Source organism: Lynx rufus, unplaced genomic scaffold (assembly GCF_022079265.1).
Source record: "Lynx rufus isolate CCGP_SWC_20201006 ecotype Redwood Valley unplaced genomic scaffold, mLynRuf1.p SCAF_2, whole genome shotgun sequence".
NCBI lineage: Eukaryota > Metazoa > Chordata > Mammalia > Carnivora > Felidae > Lynx > Lynx rufus.
This window is the reverse complement of record NW_025814834.1, coordinates 208521215-208535268: the sequence shown is the minus strand read 5'-3', so window position 1 is coordinate 208535268 and position 14054 is coordinate 208521215. Positions and strand designations below refer to the sequence as shown.

Here is a 14054-nt window from a genome sequence, read left to right as displayed (position 1 = left end):
GCTTCTCATGGTGGGGACACAGCAGCGAGGACGATGCTCTGACAAGGTCCCGGCTCCTCTGTGCTCAGGAAGAAGCAGAATAGTTAGGTTCAGACCTTGGTTCTGCATCTTAAGCTTGTCTGCGCCTGTTACCTCATCTGTGAAGCGGGATGACGACATTACCATTTTGTATTTCCTTCCAGGATGGCGTAATTAACGGAGGTTAGCCCCAAAGTCTGGCATGTAGTAAGAGCCTAATAAAGCTTAGCTTTGGTAATTTTCGGTTGGAGGAGAGGCACATCCCAGATCTCCCTGCAGGTCAGGGAGACCTTCCTGGAGGAGGCGACATGCAGAAAATGAGCAGGGGATAACGGGGAGAGGTGGGGCATGTTGCAGGGAGCAGGAAGGAGGTGAAAGAACAATGGGGAGGGAGGCGAGGAGGGCAGGGCCCAGCCGTGAGCTCTGGGTCTGGACCCCAACCTCAGTTTGTCTCCCAGATCCCATTCTGAGGCCTCCTTCTTACTGGCCATGACCCTGTGGGTGCCTGAGGGCCCGTCAGGGAGAGAATCTAGGTCTCAGCCTCTCCGAATCTCCTCTTCCTGCCCCGGGGACAGAAAGGAGTCCGGCAGTGGCGCCCACCGCCTCTGTCGAGAGGGACTGCCACTGCCCCAATTTGTTGCGACATGTATTTGCCGAGTGCTGCCTCCACTGGCCATACTGTGTGGGGTGTCAGGGACGGGGGTGAACCAGCTCTGGTCCTCGCCATGAAGGAGGGAAGACGGCTGCCGGGCCCTGGTGGTAATAAGGGCTTTGACCGGAAGGTACAAAGCGCCGGAAGAATGAGGAGACTCAACAGGAAAGGCTTCGTGGAGGAGAGGCCCTGGGGCTGAATCTTGAAGGCAGAGGAAAGTCGGGAAAGGGCTACAGCGTGTGCACAGGCCTGGCATTGAGCGTCTGGGCTGCTCCCAAGATGGGGCCGCTTACGAAGAGCCTTGAAAGCCAGACTGACTGTAGACAGGGTCGTGGGGACAGGGACAGGCAGCAGGTGGCCTGGGTGTGGCCAGGGGAGAGAAGGCAGGAATTGGGGTCTGGGGAGACCGCGAAGGGGCATCTCAGGCTCAGGTGGGCAGTGAGGGCAAGCAGGACCAGTCTCCCCCGGTCCTGTCCTGGGTCATACCTGTGGGGTCCTGTGTGTACCTGGCACGTGACTTGAGCGCTTCCTGTGTGCTGGGCTGGGCTGTGCCCAGTGTAATTAGCATGGTGTAATTAGTGGGTGTAATTAGCATGGCCGTTTTACAGATGGAAGACAGACCTTGAGGGATCAGTCTTAAGGTCGAGCAGCTTTTTGAACCACATCATGTCCCTCTGCTGCAAGGGCCATCCCACACCTGGTGGGGGTTGGGGCCCTCCGAATCCCCTCCCCGGACAGGGGTCCGGAGTGTTGGGCTGTGTGCAGTCCAGCTTTCCCTCGCTCTCAGGAGCGGCCCAGCCTTGCTGGGCTTAGGCTCCCTTCCCACTTCGAGCCTCTGGCCTTGTCCCAGCCAAAGGGGCCCCAGGCCCCAGGCCCCGGCTGCCTCTGGCCTGGGCCTGGTTCAGGTGCCCTTTGCCAGCCAGCACCTGGCTGCACCCGGGGTCCTGACCTTGGTGCCAGTTACCGGGGGCGCATTCGGAATGGCAGTATGAGTCCCAAGTGTGGGCCTGAGTTAGAGCTGGGGGGCTAAGAGATGAAACCTCACAGCCCTGCCTCCAAGCCCTTGTGTGGTGCGGGTGACGTAATCTCTTCCTCGTGGGAAGCACCGAGTCTTTGGGGTGCTAGCTCTTGCTTTCCAGCACTGCCCAGTCTGCTCCGAGCCATGGTTGCTTCCTCTTCAGGAAGCCCCGGCCTGATGGATGTGCCCGGAGGAGTGCCCTGCCCTGTCTGATGGAGGACGTAGCTGTGGTGGTTATGAGAGATGGGCTTGTAGGCTCATGCCCCAGCGCCTGGCATGTGTAAGCGCCTGGTGGGTAAATGACGAGCTTCTCCGATGCCCAGGGCCTCCCCAGGCTCCTCCCGGAAAGCACAAGGGCCAGTCTGATGGACCCATTAGTTCCGCCACGCTGGCAGCCGTGCGTGCAGGTGGGTGGGGTCCCGGGGGGCGGTGCTCAGGTGGACTTCTCCACTGGGCACACACCTCTGTACCTTGTTGCAGGCAGGGGGTGGTGGGGCCCTCACCTCTAGGTGTGGCCTGAAGGGGTGAGCTCTCCCACTTTGGACCCTTCCTCCCGCCTGATTCAGCCGAGTTCTGCCTTTAGGTTTCGGGCCCAGGCTCGGCCAAGAAAGCGGCATCCCACACATCAGTTGTCCTTGTCTGGGAGGGATTCTCCATCTGGACACTCACGGGGGCAGGAGGCTGGGCCGGTCACCCCCAAAGAGCCCGGCCTGGGCGGTTCATATTTTAACTATTGAAGGAGATGCCGTGTATGCAAATGCCTTGCCACAGTGCCTGGCCTCGGTGTCCCCCCAAATCCTGGGGGGCAGGAAGCTGCCTAGCAGGCAGGTGGCAATCTCCAACAAGGCAGAAGGAAGGGCCCAGCATGCCTGTCCTCAGCATGAGGCCCCAGGTCCTCCCAGCCCGGGGTTCCCCTTGGTCATTTAGGGAAACTGGGATTTTTCTTTTTTTTTTTTTTAATTTTTTTTTTTCAACGTTTATTTATTTTTGGGACAGAGAGAGACAGAGCATGAACGGGGGAGGGGCAGAGAGAGAGGGAGACACAGAATCGGAAACAGGCTCCAGGCTCTGAGCCATCAGCCCAGAGCCCGACGCGGGGCTCGAACTCGCGGACCGCGAGATCGTGACCTGGCTGAAGTCGGACGCTTAACCGACTGCGCCACCCAGGCGCCCCTCTTTTTTTTTTTTAAAGTAGGCTTCACGTCCAGTGTGGAGCCCTACTCGGGGCTTGAACTCATGACCCCGAGATTAAGACCAGAGCTGAGATCAAGAGTTGGCACCCAGGCGCCACAAACCTGGGATGTTTTAAGCCATAGCTTAGGTATGGCCCTCAGTCCCCAAAGCTGAGAAAGGGGAGGAACGCACAGCTCACCCCTGCACAGCCAGCCAGGTGCTGAGGCTTAACTGTTCCATACGCATGCGCTATATCTGATGAGGTTAAAGGAAGTGGGGATTGATTGCCTTCTGCTGTGGGTTAACTCAGTGCACCCGAAAACTCAGCCCCCCAACCGTGTGACAGCCCTGAGGACACAGTCACCCACTGGGATCTCTGTGCCCAGCACATGTAAGTGCTCCATAAAGGTTATTTTTATTAATCACTTCCCAGGGCACCTGGGTGGCTCAGTCGGTTAAGCGCCCGACTTCGGCTCAGGTCATGATCTTGCAGTTCGTGAGTTCGAGCCCGTGCTGACAGCTCGGAGCCTGGAGCCTGCTTCAGATTCCGGGTCTCCCTCCCGCTCTGCCCCTCCCCCGCTCATGCTCTCTCTTATCAAAAATAAACAAACATTGGGGCGCCTGGGTGGCGCAGTCGGTTAAGCGTCCGACTTCAGCCAGGTCACGATCTCGCGGTCCGTGAGTTCGAGCCCCGCGTCGGGCTCTGGGCTGATGGCTCAGAGCCTGGAGCCTGTTTCCGATTCTGTGTCTCCCTCTCTCTCTGCCCCTCCCCCGTTCATGCTCTGTCTCTCTCTGTCCCAAAAATAAAAAAAAAATAAAAAAATAAAACGTTGAAAAAAAAAAACATTAAAAAAAACCAAAAACACTTGCCCACCCCCACCACAGTGTGGGCAGACTGTGTATCCCACCATCGTATCCCCCTTCCACAGTAGGTGCTCAGTAAATGTTTCCATGAATGAGTGAAGTGAATGCCTTAAACACTGTCCCTCAAGAAGCCCTCAGTCTGGTGAAGGAGACAGGCACATAACTGCCAGTCACAGTACTGAATTTGTACACTCGAAATGGGGGAAGTGTATGGTGTATGAGTTCTATCTCAATAAAACTGCTTGAAAAAAGACCAAATTAGCTATTACTAAATTTGGGAAGTTATGGGTATGAGAATACATTACATCTTGCAACATTTCTCCTCATTTATAACCATTACAAGGTAACCCAAATGCCTAATATTCACCAGGAACTGAACGATTACATTCACTAGGCCGGTCAAAGACCTATACGTGTATGACAGTCTATTCATTCTAGGAAGCATTAGTTGAGCTTTTAAAGTCGAAAGCCACAGGGCACCTGGGTGGCTCAGTGGGGTAAGCATCGAATTCTTGATTTCGGCTCAGGTCATGATTTCACGCTTCGTGAGCTCGAGTCCCGTTGAGTCCGTCCCCCTGCTCGCTCGTGCGTGCGCTCTCACTCAAAATAAATAGACTTTAAAAAAAAAAAGGAAAAACTTAAAAAAAATAATTAAAAATTTTGCAGATTTTTCTTTAGAGGCTTCATCACTGAGAGAACAGGAGAAAAAGATCCTCCAAAATGGGCAGGAGGGGCCGGCAGGCGGGGCGCGCGTCCCGGCCCCCTGCTTACCGTTAAGCGGGAGTAGACGGTGGCCCCTCGGGCCCGTGGTGGGGGTTCAGTGGCAGTGCCCTCCCCCGGGGGGCATTTCCTCCAGCCTCCTCGGGGTCTGCCGGGTTCCGGGAGCAGAGGCCCACTGGCTAAGCGCTAAGCGCGCAACACGAGACGCTGGAGGCAGGCTGCGGGGAGCTCACAGGAGGGAAGCGAAAGGCGAGCCGGTGGCATCTCCAAAGAGCGAGGCCAAGCCGGCTCCAGAGCCCCAGGGACAGGACCCCTTCCCGGTGGGGATGACGCCGTCCTGACTCTTTGCTATCAGAGTCTCTCGAGGGAGAACTTCTTACCTGGCTCGGCATGGGTCGTGCAGGTGGGGGTGGCGGCCCCCCGTGACTGCAGGGCCCCCAGGCTGCACGGAGGGGATGGCACCAAAGAGAAGAGGTGCCGAGGCCCAGTCCACACTGCCTGCTTCCCCCGTGGCGGCAGAGGGGTCCACACAGTGGCTGCTTAGTCCATGACGAGAACGAAGGAGACGGTTCGGAGTCTTGGAATCTGGGGCCCCAGGAGGACCCCAGCGAGGGCCGCGAGAGACTGACTTGTCAAGGTCACAGCAAGGGCGTGAAGGGACCCCGGAGACAGCCCTGCTTGCCCATCTGAGCTCTCTCTCGAGGCCACCGCCCGTCCCTGGGGCCACTGAACAGGTGTGGGCTTCACCCGGGAGCCAGGGTGTGGGCCCTGCTGACTGGCCACGTGGCCGCCTGGTGTCAGCCGGGACAGCAGGGTCCGTCCGGAAGGGTTGTGAAGCGTCCCGCTTACGGTGGGTATTTGCGGAGATGAAAGGGGGAGGAGCAGAGGGGACAGCGCAGGGAGGCCGCACCCAGAGTGACAGAATGGCAAGGTGGGGGCCCCCCTCTTCCGGGGCGGGTGGGGCTCCGGGCTCCGCAAGGACCCCCCCTTCTCGCCCACCGCGCGGCTCCAGCCCGTCTTCTGTCCGACTCGCCACCCCGGTGGGGGCCAGCCCTCACGGCCAAGGCCGCACGCGCTTGGAAAGCGAGGCCGGCGAGAAAGAACACGAGGCCAGTGCTGACTGCGTCCCAGTTTCTTTTTATTCATTTTTTTTGTTCTTTTTTTTTTTTTTTTAAGTATGGAAGCTCAAGTATAAGATGTAGATTTTTTTTTAAGCTTTACAAAAAAACAAAATAAAACAAAAACTCCTTTTGCATTCCATAAAAATTGACAGAAAAGCACCTGGCCAGAGCAGCCCGTCAGCAGGCCCCACCCCCGCACCCCCGCCACGTGGTCTCGTGGGACAGGGGCCAGTCTGTGCAGGACATCGCCGAGGGCCACCCGCTTTCTCCCAGAGCTGTCCCCTGTCCCCCCAAGCCCCAACCCCAAGCAACTCCCAAACACACGTGGACTCAGATTTCCAGTTTTTCTTCTCTCTTTCACACACCACAGTTAGTTCATAAAATTTTTTTGTTTTACATTTTTTACACCGATGTAACAAAAAGGTGGGAGGGAAGGGGAGGCAGACAGACTGTATTTTATGCCTATAAATGGGGGGAAGGAGGCAGACGGGGGGCCGGGGCAAACAAAAAACACACGGTCTCTGTGGAAATACGGAGAGTTTTGATGGCAAAACGTGGTGGGAAGGAGGCCTCAGAGACAGGAGGGTGTTTACTGGGCTTTATTCTCAGGGAGAGATGGTGATGCCGTTGTTCCGTGACCTGGGGGGGGAGGCGAGGGGCGAGGGAGGGGAGCAGAAGACGAGTTTTCTAAGAAAGGGGTCTAACGAGCGCATGGCGTGTCCAGTTAGCGTGGAGCAGGGCTTTAACACTGCTGCTTTCTCTTCAAGGCCTCCACCAGGTCGTTCTTGAGAGCTTCTTGCTTTGATTTGTCTGCGAAAGTCTGCACAGACCTGCCGGAGGGAAGAGAGTTGATCAGCCCGAGTGACGGGCAGGGGGCCGCCTGGAGCACGGCGCCCGAGGCCTGAGCCCTCGGCCCTTTGCCAGGCGGGCTTCCTTTGCAGAGGAAGCGCGCGGCCCGCCTGGACGGGCGCCCACCTCTGCGCCAGGCTGGGGGGCCCGGCCGGAGCCACCAGAACCGCAATCCACTTCAGGGCCCGAGGTCGGCCTGAACCAGAAGGTGGTTTCTGGGCTTCCAAGCACAAGGCAGCAAAGACCCTCTGTGCTTCTGACCAGCTGCGGACTGAGCCGGGGCGGGGGGCGGGGCACAGAGGGGCACGGACTCTGGGTCGCAGGGACCCCGCTATCAAGCTTCCCCCTCACTGCACCCTTGCCGAGCAGAGGCAGCCCGCTGCCCGCCCCCCAAGTGCAGGGTGCAGAGGAACCCCACTCAGCGAACGTTTAAAACCCCTGGCCATCTGAGCAGATCGGGTTCACGTCCAGGGTGGCGCCGGAAGGGCAGGTGCTCTCAGCCGTCAGCGGTGAGCGTGGCCGAGAAAATCCCTCGGCCTGGACGTCAGGAGGCAGGACGGGACTGAGCTAAGAGGCCCCGGGTCCCTGCTGGCAAATCCTGATCTGTGGACACATGCTGACATGAGTGCCCCACGCGCCGGCGTTAACACTCCTCATTCGCCAAAGCGAACAGCCACTAACCCTCGCAGAGGCTGTATGGTTTACGAAGTGCTTCCCACACACCTCTCACTTCCCTCTCCTGGCATCCCGGAGGAGTCCCACCGGGGTTCCCAAGCACAGAAGAGGAAACTGAGGCTCAGGGAAACGCCCCCTGCCAACGGCCTGAACGGTCACTCTGTCAAACGGACTCAACGTGTCGACCGGCCAAGGACTTCTTAAACTATGTGTAAACTTTAAGGGGCGCCTGGGTGGCGCAGTCGGTTAAGCGTCCGACTTCAGCCGGGTCACGATCTCGCGGTCCGTGAGTTCGAGCCCCGCGTCGGACTCTGGGCTGATGGCTCAGAGCCTGGAGCCTGTTTCCGATTCTGTGTCTCCCTCTCTCTCTGCCCCTCCCCCGTTCATGCTCTGTCTCTCTCTGTCAAAAATAAATAAACATTGAAAAAAATTAAAAAAAAAAAAACTATGTGTAAACTTTCCAACCGTTTCAGAGCAGTGGAAAGAAAGGAGTGACGGCTGCCCGGCAGGAAGGCGGTGGATGCCACGCCCACGGGCGTCTCAAGCTCCGTGTGCATCAGCCGTGAGAGAGGATGGGAAGGAGGAGTCAAAAAACCCCCAGATTCCAAAAGTAAAATGAAGCAGGACCCAGGAGAAACGAGAGCATCCCCAGTTGAGTTCTGGCTACCGAAGCCCCGAAAAATCGTGGGACGTGGCCTCCAAATGTCACACGGGTGACACGGAAGACAATAAAACGCTCTCACGAAATGCCGACACGTCTGGCTGAGCGTCTCTAAACAAACGTTTGCCCTGGACTGTCCTGGCTCTGCGGTGGCCCAAGGAAGGGTCAGACACCAGCCGTGGTGGCCTTGGCTCCAATTCTCAGTCAGCCCGCCACGTGCTTCTGGAAAAGCTCCCGGCAGGAAGTGGCGGCGGCTCACACGGCTCCTCCGCCTGCGAGGGTGCTGGCTCTTCTGGGAAGGACGGGCTGAGCGCACCAGGCCTCACCCCCACCCCCCAACGAAGCAGAGAGTCCCCGAGTTAGAACCAGAGTGAGAGTCAGGTCAGAGACAAGACACTGGGCGCGGAATGGCCGGAGGCTATGAGGAGCAGGACACGGGAACACAGCTTGGGAGGGTCAGTGCCAAGCAACGTCAAACTCATGCCCGGAGCAAGTGCTAACTCGGCACGGACAGAGGGACGTGGGACGGACAGAGCGCCAGGCTGCCCACTGCTGCAGAGGGTTCCCATGCCGGAAAGCCTCCAGCGGGTGGCCACGGGACTGACCACGGACAGGGATCTGGCAGATTCTAGGGGCTGCCAAGAAAACCGCACAACGGTGGCCCACCGTACAAAGGAGGCTCTCTCGGGATGGGAGCGGGACGGTCCCAGCGTGAGGCCTGAAGGTGGCACGGAGCCCAGACCGACCAGCAGCGCCGCCTGGTTACACAAACGGCCCGGCCCGGCCCGGCCATCCCGCCGAACCTCTGCTGGCTCGGGTTCCCGGTGGCCAGTCCCTGGGCCCTGCGGCCCTGCCCCACGGGCCTCATGTTAAACGTTTCCCTCCTCTCCCGGGACACCGACTGCTTCCCTACACCTGTATCTGCCACAGGCTCAAGCTCTGGTTCTCGGTTATGGTCCACAAGCAAGGCCATGTCCTTGCCGTCAGCACAAGGCGTTTAAGAGGAAGGCCGCAGCTCGTTAGGGGCAGAAGGTTACTGGCCCAAGCAGCTCCAGTGGCCACCGGTCTGGGGGCGCACCAAGCCTGGCCAGGGAGGTTTCGGCCCCCACTCCGGGCTCTATCCTCAGGTTTGGGGCGACACAGCCCTCTCAACTCACGGCCCCGAACAGTCACTTTCCCACTGAGGAGGCTCACTTGGCCTCTGCGACGCTTGGCGGGAAAGCCCGAGGCCCCGGCCGCACATAACAGCACACGCAGCGGACTCGGGCCGCCCTGAGTGGCCGAGCGGAAGGCAGTGCACAGACCCCCGCCCTGTGGCCCACGAGAGCGGTGCAGACAAGCGGCTTCTGCTGGAGAGGCAGAGTTAATCCCCAGACGGGGGCTTCTTCCAGGGCCAAACCCCCTCTCTGCCCCACACCCAGCCCTGCCCGGCGTGCGAGACACACACAGCACACGCGTGATACGGGTCCGTGTTACGTAGGGCCGAGTCTACACGTTAACGTGGCCGCTCACAGCCGTGAGCCGACACGGGGGTTAGTGGTGTTTAAAGGACCGCGCGCAGCGACAGCTGGTCCGGGGAGGGGGGGGTGGTGGCGGGCTGGTGAGTCCTGTTTAGTGGGGAGGGTGCGCACGCCTCTCAGGCAGGGTACCTGCGTCGGCTTAGTTATCAGGCTGGATGTGGATCTGGCGCTGGGTCAGCACTTGGGAAAGCTCCCTCTGCAGCTGCTGAAACTTGGGGTGGTCGGGGATTACGTCAACAGATCTACAGAGAGTGGTCACAGATGAGCGCGGCGGGAGGCGAGGGCGGCACACACCTGGGAGCGCCGGGGCGGGCGCGCGCCGGGCACGCAGGGACCCGCGAGGTCGAAGACAGGGCAGTGTCGTCACGGCCCCCGCGCTCCGGCCCGAAGGGGTGGCCGCAGAGCTCGATGCTGGGGGCGGTCTCGACCACCCGCCCGCAGGCTCTCTGGGTCCCTCTCCTTGTTCTCCTGCCGCTGGCCAGGCCGGGCGGGGAGTGTGTTTGCTGAGGATGACGCTCTGGCCCCGGGGTGACCAGAGGACAGCAGTGTTGCCGGAGTCGGGGAGTACGACCCACCGGGGGCCAGATCGTGTTCCCCAGAGGCGGGTGGGAGATCGGGAAGATGGAGACCCGGAGGGGGCGCCTCGCTACTTTAAACTGTTGGAGGAGGAGACTAGAAATCTGTCTCCTGGGTGAATTCACAAGTCAGAGTGGCCCCTGGAGTGGCTTCCTGCCTTGGATTTGGCCCCAAAGGAGAGACTCACACATGGAGCGGGGGATCAGAGGGCTGGAGGCTGAGGGCAGGGCACCAGACCCGGGACTCACACGGTGGCCAGGCACGCTCCATCTCATCTGACCCCTGCGGCAGGCCTGCCTCCCTGACGGGACGAGGGCCAAGTAGAGGAGCCACCGGCCAAAGGTCACACAGCTCGGGTGGACAGCACTTATATGGGCTCTCAGCTTTCTGATTTCAAGGCCAGTGCTCACTCCACAGCCGCCCCACCTGCCCCCCAGTGGGCCTCTGGCCTCCTGCTCTGTCCCCCCATGGCCTCTGGAGACCCAGAGAGTCCCTCCCAGCCTTCATTTGGGCCCAGGCTGCAGAACCAAGGACAGAAGGTGGTGGGGAGGGGCAGCTCAGGACCATGGCCGTAGCCAGCAGAGCCCTGGAGGACGCTGGAGTAGCCGGGGGACCCAGAGCCCAATGGGCTGCACTCCCTCGCATGTTGTGAGGTCCGGGCAGATTCCTGAGATGGAACTGATGAGGCGGGGGATCGAGAGGAGGGGACTTCAGGGACGAGGGCACCAACGCCTGTCCAGGTGAAAGTCCCAAGACAACAAAAACAGCAGGGAAGGAACCGGCGTCTACTGAGAATACAAACTGTGCGTGAGGGGTCTGACCTTTCAAAATCTGCACTAACGATCCCATGACGTGGGTACTTCAGCAGGTGTTACAAATGAGGAAACTGAGGCCCAGTGACAGAGAAGTGTTATGCAGCATACCTAGGATTCAAATCCTCGTCTTTTGGTTCCAAAGCTTATGGTTTGGGGGTACATTACCTCAGCCCATTGACGATGTCCTTTGTTTTCCCAAAGTAGATCTCATTCAGCGTACTTCTGATTTTATTTTCCATGTCCTGGGAAGGGAGGTCAGTCAGACAGGATGGCAAACAGGAGTCCTGAGGCCCACACCCTCCCGGTTCCACCGGCTCACCCCTGCAGTCCCCGCAGTGGCCACAGGGGGGAGGCATGAGACCGCACCAAAGCCCAGTGAGCCAGCCACCCCCACGCCCCCTCGGGGCCAAGACCCCGCCTATCATTTGTGCTCTGAGCCCTTCCCAGGCTTCAGACACCAGGAAGCCAATACTCAGGGACTGGCAGCCACCGCTGACCACGACAGGAGCAAGTCTAAACCACATCACCACCTCTCAGGCCCCCCACCAACTTCAGGAACAACTGTGTGAAGCCGGAGAGCACCCTTTCCTCCAAAGAGTGTGGGGAAGGGAAGGCAGAAGCAGCTGCGGCCGGAGAGCCTCCTGAAGTTCCTCCTGAGCCCGTGACCTTGTAGGGACACTTCCTCTCTGAGCTCAGGTCTCTCCTGGCACCCAGCGGGCCGGGGGAGCAGGACCGAGGCCTTCCTGCGCAGCCTCCTGGGAGCACGCGCTGGGGGGCACAGAGGGGGTGCCCCGGGAGCTGAGCCCTGCGTGCATTCCCATCAGGAGGCTCGGAACACACGAGCCCAGGGCAAAAGGGCCAAAACAGAAACACGCTGCTGGCCGCTAAGGCGCTGCGCACCGGGGAGGAGGCCCGCAGGCCCGCACACACCCCTGGGGGCAGGATGTCTGGCGCTGGGGCGCGACCCAGAGCCCAGAGCCCCACTCACCTCTACCAGGCGCCCGATATTGGCTATGTGTGGGGAGCAGTCGCTCACGGTCTCATCCTTCTCCATCTGCAAGAGAGAAGAACGTCCCTCCACGTCAGAGCCGCGCACGGCAGCCTCCGCCGACAGCACAGGCCAGCCCTGTGCTTTGCGCACAGCCCGTCACTCCCACCGGTAGCTGTAGAGTCAGCTGCAGGTGGTACAAGGCCACTTTTCCAGCACGGAGCCCAAGCACCGGGGACTTGGGCTTTGGGTCATCAACAGCTCAGCCAGCAGAGGCCCAGAGGCCCCATTCCGGAGCACCCCCCTCCCAGCCCCCAGGCCGCAGCAGGGAGGGCAGAGGGGATGGCCCTGGCCAGACACTGGCTCAGGCTGTGGGTCCCCTCACACTGCACAAGAGCCTCCACTGCCCTGTGACAGCAACTTCGGAGGGAGGGGCCAGCAGCCCCGAGACCGGGGACTGAGGAGCCTTGCCCAAGGTGACACAGGTAGTGTCAGGTCGTGGCCCAGACACTTCTTAGTGCACAGCCTGAGGGGCTGGCCATGTGGCCGGGGGCAGTTTGAGCAAGAGGATCTGAACCCAGATTCCTAGACAGCAACCAAGTAGGGTTTTGGAGGAGGTGGGACCCAGCAGTCGGGTCTTGGGCGGGGTCAGTTCTGGTCCAATAATCCTAACTACTAAAGTCCTGACAAAGTTTTACTGAAAGTAGTAAAAGAAGGCAGGGGAGGGGATGACAGACGATTCCTGACCTGCACATTTATGCACGAGGTGTGGACCCCCTACCCCTCCGTCTGTGCAAGGCAGAGCTCCCTCCCAAGACCGTGGATTCCTTAAGGAGAGCCTTCCCTGTCTACACCTCACAGGGTGCCTAGGACGGTGGTGAGTTACAGAGTGGAGACTCCTAGCAGCCCTGCTCACTGTGGGGTGAAACAGGTCCTCCCGACACAGGATGAAAAGGTAAGGACAGGAGTACCAAGATAGCCAGAGCTCAGAATGAATTCAGACGAGAAAGCCCAGGGGGAGTGGGAAGGTGAATGGGCTTCAGAGGCAGGAGAGCAGGGCGGATGCCTGGGGAGGGCAGGGCGGCAGTGTGCTCACAGGTCAAAGGTCTCTGCTGCTTCCCACACCTATTTTGACTTTCTTATCAGAGAGAATGGTTTTCATGCCAGAAACGGTAGAAGAGACCCAGTTAGGAGCCAGATGAAGCGAGCAGATGGTAGGAGGGACCCAAGTCACTTTAAATGATCAGGCTTCCAGGGTCAGACAGGTCCGATTCTGTGGACCAGCCATCCCTGAAAAGTCACAGCACAGATTCCAGAACACTGGAGGAGGGCGGAGACTGACCCTACTTTCACCAAAAAGGAAGATTTGAGTTGGAGATTCAACACTGATCCACACCAGCCCTGGTGACAGCATCGAGGGTCCAAATGATCAGAAGCCAGGGGCATGGGCTGGTACGGGGACACGACAAGCTGCCAAGTGCAGGGTCATCTACTCCGCTCAGTCCCTGTAAGAGACCTCTGTTTGCAACCCAAGGAAGCGGAAGCTCAAAGATGTCAAGGCATCCGCCTGGGTCACGGCAGGTCTCGGCTGGCTGGGGTGAGTGCAAACCACATTCTCCGGCTCCAACGTGAACCTCACCAAGTACAGAACGGGAACCAAGTCCTGCGAAGAGACGCGTGGTTTCTTTTTTTTTTTTTTTTTAATTTTTTTTTTTTTCAACGTTTATTTATTTTTGGGACAGAGAGAGACAGAGCATGAACGGGGGAGGGACAGAGAGAGAGGGAGACACAGAATTGGAAACAGGCTCCAGGCTCCGAGCCATCAGCCCAGAGCCCGACGCGGGGCTCGAACTCACGGACCGCGAGATCGTGACCTGGCTGAAGTCGGACGCTTAACCGACTGCGCCACCCAGGCGCCCCGAGACGCGTGGTTTCGAGAGGATTTCAAGCTTGAGGACAACGTGATGTGGCTGCCACAAGAGCTTCCACGCAACTTCAGCTACAGAGATGAACCGTTACCGGTGCCTGGTCAGGGGCAGCCCAGCTGCGCGGTGTCGGCCCCTCTCCCTCCGGGCTGCCCGGCCCGGCCACGTCTGCAGGGCAGGACTCAGTTTAGGGTGCTGGGTTTTAAGAAACCCGTGGGCAAAAGCTGGAGGTCCGGTGCTTGCAAGGTCTCGACACCCTGACCCCAAGAAACGGGCAAGAATGGGGTATCTGGCTTGCCCCTGCCACTGGCGACCCTGAGGAGCCTCGAGCCTCAGAGATCTCAAGGGCCCCCACCAAACAGAAGTGAGAGCGCTCCTGAACTCGGAAGTGATAGCCACTCCCCACCACGTCAAGTTTCCTGAACACCCTTTGTCCTCCCACAAAGCACGGTCTCTCGCCGCCTTCCCCAGCTCCGCGC

At 59.3% G+C, this 14054-nt stretch overlaps 1 protein-coding gene across 4 annotated transcripts in view; it reads right to left on the bottom strand.

Annotated features, from left to right (window-relative positions):
- Window positions 1-6150: 6150 nt before the first annotated feature.
- CAPZB (capping actin protein of muscle Z-line subunit beta) overlaps window positions 6151-14054 on the bottom strand; it is a 135214-nt gene continuing 127310 nt past the window's right edge. For 3 of the 4 annotated variants that reach the window (XM_047082739.1, XM_047082736.1, XM_047082738.1), the window contains exons 7-10: window positions 11651-11716; window positions 10828-10904; window positions 9401-9513; window positions 6333-6396 (exon numbers count right to left, since the gene is read on the bottom strand). In XM_047082739.1, the coding sequence (XP_046938695.1) occupies window positions 9411-9513; window positions 10828-10904; window positions 11651-11716 (246 nt within the window). In that variant the 3' untranslated portion in view covers window positions 6333-6396; window positions 9401-9410. Of the gene's footprint in view, window positions 6397-9400; window positions 9514-10827; window positions 10905-11650; window positions 11717-14054 lie in introns of all 4 variants that reach the window. The other variant, XM_047082737.1, reaches the window with a different exon arrangement.